The sequence below is a fragment of the Fulmarus glacialis genome, unplaced genomic scaffold, assembly GCF_000690835.1.
Source record: "Fulmarus glacialis isolate BGI_N327 unplaced genomic scaffold, ASM69083v1 scaffold11188, whole genome shotgun sequence".
Lineage (NCBI taxonomy): Eukaryota > Metazoa > Chordata > Aves > Procellariiformes > Procellariidae > Fulmarus > Fulmarus glacialis.
Genome location: NW_009228969.1, coordinates 16,269 through 26,229, shown reverse-complemented (window position 1 = coordinate 26,229; position 9,961 = coordinate 16,269). Strand labels below are relative to the sequence as shown.

General features: G+C 36.1%; 1 protein-coding gene across 1 annotated transcript in view; it reads right to left on the bottom strand.

Moving 5' to 3' along the window:
• The window catches only part of ANLN (anillin, actin binding protein), a gene marked incomplete at its 5' end in the record, with an annotated part of 22,988 nt that overhangs the window by 1,336 nt on the left and 11,691 nt on the right, over positions 1–9,961 (bottom strand). The window contains 7 exons of the mRNA XM_009583674.1: positions 1,518–1,625; positions 3,067–3,153; positions 6,513–6,625; positions 7,890–7,911; positions 8,275–8,313; positions 9,645–9,701; positions 9,777–9,825. Of these exons, the coding sequence (XP_009581969.1) occupies positions 1,518–1,625; positions 3,067–3,153; positions 6,513–6,625; positions 7,890–7,911; positions 8,275–8,313; positions 9,645–9,701; positions 9,777–9,825 (475 nt within the window). The remainder of the gene's footprint in view (positions 1–1,517; positions 1,626–3,066; positions 3,154–6,512; positions 6,626–7,889; positions 7,912–8,274; positions 8,314–9,644; positions 9,702–9,776; positions 9,826–9,961) is intronic.

Genomic DNA, 9,961 nt, shown 5'->3' with positions numbered 1-9,961 from the left:
GCTGACTATAGGCAGAGGCTCAGCTGTATGCCTGAAATTAGTTACAGACCTCAGCTCTGATTCTTCACACCTACAGAATACCTCATCAGGGAAACATCACAAACTGCTCTTGGCTTGGAGAAGAGTTTGCTGTTTATTGGGCATGTTCACTATACTATTCCATAGATAGTTAAAATAACCTAAGTTACAGGAAAAAGGATAGCTCCATTCCAAGGAACGTTAAGAAACAGGTTGCATGTTGGTGATATATGTACAGCCATGGGAAATTTATTTTAAAAAAAAAAGCATTGCACAATTTAAAGCAATCATTGCCCAATACTGATATTTCTGAGCTACATCTATCTCTGTGTGGTAGAACAGATACAGTGTGGGTAAGGGGAGGTATTCAATAAGGATAGAGTTTAATATTGCTGTAGATGATAGTATATCAAAAGAATATAGCTGACCCTTTCTTAGAGTGATAGTGAAACAAGTCTAGAAGATTTTTAAGAACAAAATCTGGAAAAGAAACCAAAGCTGCTTTCTTGCAGGCAAAAGCAGAATAGGAAGCTTTTTCTTGCTTAACTCAATTTTTTTTTCCTCCCTATCTTCTATTACAGTAGGCAGAGATTTTTCCCCTCTCTCCTGGCAGGGAAAGAAAGTACATTGATATATTTTGGCAATGTCAACTATCAGCATATGGTCTTCCTCTGTTAGCAGGGAAGAAACTAAACTCAGGCATCTGGATTGGCATAGAAGACCCAAAAGGACCAGAGTTTGCCACAGAGTTTGCGAAAGAAAGTGTTCTGCCAACAAACAAGCAAGTGTTTAATGGTAAATTGCTTAAGTGAGTCAGAAAAACACTCTTGAAAGGAGTCTTTAAAAGGACCTGGAAATATTTCAGTACACACTGCAAGAACAGGCCAAGAGACAAGAAGGTTCACCTCAGTGACAGATGAACTTCTGATTTGTCTCATTAGCCAGACAATAACTTAGGTTTCCATGAGAACCATTTAAAAAGCACCAGTTTCAGCTATAATGTGGAGCTGCAAGAAAACAATGAGTGCAAATAAGATAATCCATAATTATAGCTGTGATTCTGCAATATAGAAGGAGTGCCCACTCTAATTCTTTACCATATTAAGTGTTAAAGTCATTACTTTGTCTAAAACTTAAGGCAACTAGATACAGTCTGCTTATTAAGCTGTACAAATCTGATCAATTTCAGTTAAATAATTAGTCATTTGACAAGCGCAATGGAAAGCCTTAAGACTAAAGGGGAAATTAAATATGGATCTTCCTCCACTTTTTCCCTTTCCCATCAGATAAAGTGGTCAGTTTCTAAGTTTGCCCTGATTTAGGTCAGATTTATGAAGAACAGTCCCCTCCATTCCCCACGGAAACTTTATGAGCTTAAATCTCACGCTTTGAATATACTTACCTGTTTGAAGCCTAAACATTACTGTCATTGAAAATGAACAGCTAGTTGTGTCAGGTACTACAGAACTTTAGACTTGAGCATTATAAAACACCATTACCTTTCGTTTTTCATCATCTGGGTATGTCCAGTACGATATACAATTTCCAGACAGCACACACCAGCGCCTATGCCATGCTCCGAATCCACTAACATCTTCGAACATAGTCTTAAAAAAAAAAAATTAAAAAAAAAAAGGGGGGGAGGTAACATTATACCTTGAGCTTGGTCTATACTCTACCAGAACGGTTCTGCAAGTACAACCCTTCACAGGAGTAAACATAAGAGAAGGAGAAAATATATTCTGGGAGAGACTTCTATTAGTACAGTATATTTATTTTCCAAATAGCATAGAAAATGGGCTTACGCTATCATTCTCAAGCTTGCAGCCTTTTGCTCAAAATGCACTTATCACTGCTATTTCAAATTACCAGATTTTCATGTTGACAGGGGAAAGCATTCCCATTAGTCCAAGATAATGGAGGGTTACTTATAGCAGATACAAGATGAATGGTTCACAAAACATGTATTAGTATCACATAATTTATTATGATTAGGTATTTAAGTCATCTTTGACTTACAATTCAGGATTACAAAATGTTTGATTAGAAATCGATTTTTAAATATTTGTGTTGGCAGTTATTTCACTGGATGCAGGATTATGCCAATTTCAAGCCCCACTTCCTTAGTACTGGAATGAAAAGTTTAGTATCTGCCTTCTATTCCTGATCCCTCCTGAACTTCTACAGAACTATTTTTTCCAATTAATTTCTGTGTGTTGTGTTTTTGCGGTGGTGCTACATTTTCCACTCTTCAGATTCAGATTATAATTTTTAATAGTGCAGGGAGTTTCCAAACCCTTACTCTGAAAAAATTTAATATGGATGTACACCATTCTTCAGGTTTTACATATTGTATAGCAGAAGTAAACAAGGACTTTCTTAAATTAGTACACAAAAACATGGGATAGCAAATACCATAAGCATATGAAATGTTTGCATCTAATGAAATCTGTTCAATTAAGTAAAGGGAAAAGAGACAGAAAGAACTGCTTGTAAAGAGTCTAAGATTCTGATTTCGAAAACACTAAAATATCAGCAAACATTAGTGTTTCGCTGAAGTATTTTCATCGCACATTTAGTGCCATCTGCTGGACATAATCTCAACAGCTCCATCTATCAGGGCCAAATATCAGCTGCCTTTTCCAAGTCCAGTTTTAGAGAGAGAACTGCTCAAGATGTTTCTCAAAAAAAAAAAACATCTTTTGCTAGGTAGAATTTGTTTTTACAAGACAAAAAAGTTTCTGGCAGAGAAATTAGAATCTCATCTCACATCACAGATTATAGCAAGAGAAGGTTAACTGAAGTTCAGAATAACAAATGAACAGTGTTTAGAAGAAAAAAGATATACAAAGTCCTAAAAATAGCTTTATTTTAGGCATGTTTAGGAGATAAACTAGGAAAGTTTTGAGGTCTGGTTTGGGGGAGTGGGTGGGAAATCAAGCCAGTTTTAAGCTTCACAATCACTACAAATACATGTGTGAAGTTAAAGTGACTACCTTTAATAGGACCTGTGATTTCCAAGGAAGGAATTTGAAGTGAATGCCTTACCAAGAATCCTTTCTCCTCCACAGAAGAGTCCACTTGGCATTTCAGCTTTAGATATATATGACCCTCCAAAGGAGACAAAAAGGGAACCTGCAAAAAGTAAAACCATTAGTCATTTAATTTTGACACCTCTCAACTCTACCAGTTCAAGCAAGCCACCTGCACCAGGATGTTAGCATTGTCTTGTTCTTAGGCTCTTCAGCCAGAAAGAAGCAGTCAGTCTCAAGCAAGACAGTAATAATCACTTTTTGTTTCAAGTTCATTTAGAAGCTTTTCAAGACTTATTTGCTTATTAGTTTGTTCAGGACATACACACAAACATGCTTCTATCTAGAAAAACAGGCACTCCAAGCATGGTTAAAAATAACACAAGGCACCAGTCCACATCCTGCAAGCTTCTGTCTCAGTTTGACATTAAGCTGTTTGGAAAATATCAAAGTGGGTTTAAACAGGATTGGTATTTGGATGCCATAACCGTTTTTGGCAGATACTAATACAGTAATGCCTACTCAGATAAATATTTGTATAAGAAAACCTAGAAGGGGAAAAAGTAATGAAAGCAGTTCTCAACTGGCACTCAAGTTGTTGAAGACCTGTGTTAAATCATTTCTAATAGAAGAGATTCCAAGCCCTATCTTCTACCACTGAAAAAAAAAGCAGCTTAACTACTGTACCAGAGGTTGGTTAAATGGTTATTCAATATTCAAGAGTTTTGAGGAGGAGCGTGCAACAAGGACTGCCTTTGGACTTCCCCCAATCCCTCCACACATAGCACCCCACTGAGTGCCCCCACCACTACTGTCAAGAAATCACGTCCCTTCTTTTTTTTCCACAAGGAAGCTAAGAGACAAATTGCTAATTCAACAAGCAAATGACGATCTGCAGGGCATTCTATATACTCTATTTTGTTGTTAATCTGAATAAGCAATACCGTAAGAATCTTGGGGGAAAAAAAAAAAAATAATCAGAAACATCAGTGCTTTGTCTTTCTAGAAAAGACAGAAAGAGCTATTTGCCAGGGAATAGGCATGTGTACACAATAATGAAGTAGCTTTTAGAGCCATGGAATCAATGTCAATCAAAGGGAATTAAGCTTTATTAGTAGTTCAGATGAACAAGAGTAACCCTCAGTAGTTAAAAGTGTACATCTGTAGGCCTCAGTGAACCCTGCAGAACACCAAAATAGATGTTATGGTTAAAAATTGATCGCTTTTGAATTGTAGGCATACTGCAGCTTCCTCACAGACACATGATACACATGTGCACAAGCAGGTGATCAAATTGTTTTTACACGTTAGATCTACTCAACTAAGACAGCATACATGGCCTGCTCACGTACTTGGCCCTACAGTATAGCAGAGCAAAATTTTGAGCAAAAGGTAGGAGTCTGCATGACCATTTGAGAAGCAAAAATAGTCAAACATTTGCACGTAACAGAAATAAGTTGCATCAGTCCTCCTGGATTTTTATCAGCAAAGACAACTATAATCCTACACGCTACACTGAGTTCTAGCAGCATGCTATGCTTATTATTGTAAGGGACAGGGAATAGAATTCTGCAAGTCTTAAAGGCTCCTAACATCTTATGTTTAGTTAGTAAATCTTTGTAAGCATTTTCTTAGAAGAATTGGGAAAAAAAAAAAATTGCAAAAAGGCCAGACAGACATGAGCAACATGTACTAGGAAGCAGTTTCCTATTTTAAGTTATAAACTAAAGGATCATAGCAACCTTGTCCTGGAACATATAGCCCAACAGTTCTTTTTCCTCCCCTTCAAAATTTATCTAGGGAAAAAAGAAACATGCTCAATGCAATTAGTGTAAAGTTAAGGTTTATAAAAAAAGGACATAGTTATACATGAGTACATTTTAGTCCTTTCTACCCTGAATTTTAACAGTGCATATAAAAGGGAGGAATAAAACTCAAAAAACCCACTGTGGCAGCAGCACATATTAGAAATGCATGGAGCAAGTTAAAAAGCAGCTGTTTGGTACAGTCACAGGCCAAGTCAAAACTGAAGCTTTACAGAGATGATGATTTAACAAAAAAAAGTTAGCTGACAGGAGAATTCTTATTCATAACTGTTGAAGTTTGTACCTGGAAAAAATTAGCCATGTGATAGTTTCCCTGGAATTCTATTTGAACCTTGTGCTTTTACTACAGTTTACTAGTCCAGCCCAGTGTCCTGTCCTAAACAGTAAACTAAAAAAGTTCAGACCCAAATTCCTGAATACAATGTAAAAGCTGATTCTCGTAACTCCAGGAACAAGGGGTTTCCAATAACCAATCCATACACAAGATAAGATTTCTACATGCAGTTCTGGTTAAGAGGAACATTTATGCTGAAGAACCAAAGCTGGTACTGCTGAAGTTCACACAGTCAGTAACAGCAGAGCAATTCAACTGTTAAGTTCTGCAAACTGTTTCAGTAAAGGAGTGTGCTTCTATCCACAAAAAGTAAAGCTTCTAAAAAGCAAGTTAGGATTATTGCGATATTTTGTTTTTAATCTTGTGCACAAACACAACCAATTCTTGTTATCTCTCATCAGAAGCTATAATTGCAATACTACTATCATCACAATAAGACTTAATTAGCCAAGAAGAAAATTTATTCTTATGCTGCTGTTTGGATAGATAAAGCTGTAATTTAGTACTACCATAAGCTGTAGTAACTTTTGAATTAATTTAAGTTAGCTTTGGATAGCTGCTGGCATAAACACCTATTAAAATAGGTTTTAGGTATAAGGTATTACGAGGTTAGAGATTACAATGAATGTAAGAATGTATTTTTTAACTTCTAATGGTAAGAGCCAATAAACATATTCTGTTTAGATAAGGAACTAATGGTATAAAACTCAATAATAGCTCTCTTTCAAAAAATATTAAGATAGTTTGCTTCTACAAATTTAATTGGGATATGAAAGGAAACTCATACTCCTAACTATATTCAAAACAGCAATTTTTAAGTCAATTAAATGTAGAAAATTTCAAATACTTCATTATCATTAAAACACACTTAATGTCTTATTTAGTGATAACTGCAAGACTCTTAGAATTGTAAGAGCAATGAACAACATGAAGACCACCTACAGAGATGCCAACTGCAGACATCAATTTTTTGTCAGTGAAAGCAAATCAGTAACCAAATGCCTTCATTATCTTTGCATAGTCATACCTTACATTGACCTACAGAAAAGAAAGAACATCTAGCATAATAATTAAGTCTTCTTCTGTTGTATCTCAAAATTACATTTCAGTCATATGAAATTAACTACAAGTAACAACAACTATACATAAATTTTATATGTATATATAAAAATAACATATATAAGCCTGTATGTTTAATTTCTAGGATGGTAATTTTGCCTGAAAACAGTAAACCCAGACTCATATTCATTTTTCTAGTGGCATGCAGTTACCTTTGGATTAGTAACCAATAATTTTGATTACCTTGTCCAATGCAAATTTGGCATTTCCTACAGAAGACAGCGATAGCTTGTGGGATCCAACAAGGATGAAATTAGTAGTGCGTACAGCATTAGGGCCACCTGGACTGGCCATGGCTGTAGAGAAAAAAGTTAAAGTCAAGTTATAACACAACACAACAGGATCAGGATGCTGCAAGGCTTAAAAAGGCTTTATTTATACTACTGGATGCATGCCCTACTCAGTACTCCAGAAGAAGCACTCTTTGCAGTGCAGCCCAGCAGCACATTCAGACAGGATCTTGGTGCACACCATTCCTCGTCAGTAGATCTTTTATTTCAGAAAGAAGTTTTGAAATATTCACAAAGGAGAAGACAAAGCATTTTTAGGACGAGAGGAAATGGCCTCAAGTTGCGCCAAGCGAAGTTTAGATTGGACATTAGGAAAAACTTCTTTACTGAAAGAGTGGTCAGGCCTTAGAACAGGCTGCCCAGGGAAGTGGTGGAGTCACCATCCCTGGAAGTATTTAAAAGACGTGTAGATGAGGCACTTAGGGGCATGGTTTAGTGGGCATGGTAGTGTTGGGTTGACAGTTGGACTCGATGATCTTAGAGGTCTTTTCCAACCTTAATGATTCTATGATTCTAAGAAGTCTCAGGGGGACAGAGAGCACTCTAGGGCACACTACAAAGCACACATGCCCTGCAGTAGGAACTTACTTTCAGATCTCTTAACCTCTTCTCCAGTGACACGCTTCAGTCTTCAAGAATTTGTATGCCTATATTCCTCTTTGCACTTTTATCAATAGAAACAAGCACTATAGCTCAGGCACAGGAATCTGACTAGTTGCAGCAGCATGGTAGACATTCCAGAGTTAGTTCATGAGCTCCTTGTTGCTGCAATTTGTACTAAAGCTAGCTCAAGTATCTCATACTGTAGTCAGACAAGTGTATAACACATTTTTATGTTGTTAGAAAAACACTCAGAGATGCTGTTGTTCTCCCCCGAGTCAGAAATATATAAACATGTTAAAAACACTACATACAAGCAATACTTCAGAATCTGTTCATATTTTCAAGTTTGCTCTGTATTACTTTGTTGACAACAGACTCTAGTTTAAAATCTTAAAATTCGTTTGAGTTCACATTATCAGGAAAAGAATGTAAACCACAGGCATCCGATACCAGATACTAATTTTGATTTTGTGGCAAGATCTTCCATTAAACATAATGGTAACTCAAATATAAACACAGGGCCAGTTTCTGGGCTGGCAAACTGACATAATTCTGTGTTTATTACTCCCAAATTATCATCTCTTACAAGTATTATTTACTGCTATACTGCTTTAGACAACAAGTGTAGATTATTCATCTCGGCATAAGATGTTTAGATTTTACTTACCTGGAGTAAGAAGGGTGCTCTTCTAGAAAGAGAGAGAAATAAAAGCTTAGTGGAAAAGTAATTTCTGACAATTTCTACAGAAGACTAAGCTAGGTTATAAAGAAACTAGATCTGAAGTACTTTAAAAAAACAAACAAAAACAACTTGAAAAGAAACTCCAAATAAATGTGTAGTAACTGCATATTTCCAGCATTACATATTTAGAGCTATTACCTGTTTCTTGAGCTGATGGCCGAAGAATTTGGCAGAAAGCTGGACAGTTTATAGAGTTTCAAGTACGGGACATAAAAGAGCCTACTATGGGCACAGCCTTATTCAGTGTGAGAATATGGCCTGTGGAAGTGGTCATAACCATATCTTGTTATAATATTACATTCATACTTACAGAGGTAATAGATGTTAATAATCTTTTCGGAGTAATAACCTGCAAAAGAATAAAAGATTAATGCATTTGCTACTGAATTTGTCCATCACATTAGCATGAAAATTAGACAGTGAAACTACTGAAGGCTTATCTAAATATATTTTGAAAGTAATGAGAAAGTCTTGTTTTTTGACTGAATGTAACATATTTCAGGGGAAAGAATGCTATCAAAGAAATATTTACTGCAGGAAAGTTTAAGTATGCATTAGCTTGGGATGGACAGTATGCATCTGAAAAAAAACAATCTTAGTAGACCTTTTTGCTTCATGTGAGAGGGCTGCAAAGTTACATTTGCTTATTAAAGGTAAGACTTAACAATACAAGTACAGAGATGTTCAATGTGCTACTGTTGTACTTTATGTATATTTTCAGGTGAAAATCTCAAAGTTTGAGTGAGACTGTATATTAAATAGTGCCACAAAAACATTCAGTTTTATATAAAGATTCCTCTAAACTACAGCACAGGAGAGAAAGAAACCCTGCACTTCAAACTGGTTTTATTGGGGGATAGGTGGAAGCATGCTTTCACTGTCCCAAATGAAAGTACAGATTAAAGAAAGTTCCTATTTCTGTTTGCAGAGACAGGATTTAAGTAGTCATTCCAACTGTTTTGAAAGACACCCAAGTTTCTTGTTTTTCTTTTGTGACAGATACTCTGACAAGAAGGAAATCAGACCTAAAATCATTAATACACTGTATGCCAGCTATTGGAATGACAAGAAGAAAAAAAAAAAACAACACAACCAAAAACCAAACCAAAACCACCTGCCTCCAGAAAGCCACTGGCTTCTTTGGGGTCACAAAGTCTTAATAAAGCACAAACACTTGAAATGTGCACCCTATCCAAGCTGAAATGTTTACATCCAAGGAGTTATTACAACAACGTTTGCTTTAAAAAATATGCATCTAGTGCTTTTACTTAACATTGGGAAGAAAGAAAAGTGTTGCAGCTGATCAATAGAAACTTTAAGACAAATCAAACTGCAGGGTAGGGCATATTGACTGGTGTAAGTAAAGTGGAGAATAAGGGCACTAAATCACTATCAGAGGCACCACACCTAATAAATAAAAGTTCGCAAAGTACAGCATTTTGCAGAACTAGTAAGAGTTCTTCTCCTCCCCTCCAATACATTTCAGACTCAACCAAGTGCTCCAGGTCCAATCTACTAATAGCTGCAGGACTCCATAACCCATCTGTTATTGCAGATATTCCAAGAAAGAAAAAGAAGAGTAAAAGCAAGCAACAGATTGTCTAAGACTATTAGTCAGTTCTCCCTGAACACTGCAGTCTTTTGTTGAATGCAACAAACTGATTTTCATGTTTCATTTACCTTAGATTTATTTGCCTTTTTCCTTTTATCAGTGCTTGTAACTTCTTTTCTCTGCACCTGTAAGGCAAGAAGGTATTAAAGTACACACATCATTCTCCCTTACACATCCTCTTGACAGGAACTGATACATACCAAACTGTAAACTTCTATATTTATTTCGAAGTCATTTGACACATTGTGCCTAAAAGGGAAGAGGGGGAAAAAAAATAAGTTAAACACAGACTGAAGCAAAAAGGGTCTTTTTGGTTTTTTGTTTGTTTGGTTTTGTTTGTTTGTTGTTGTTTTGTGTTGTTTGGGGGGGTTTGGTTTGTTTTGGT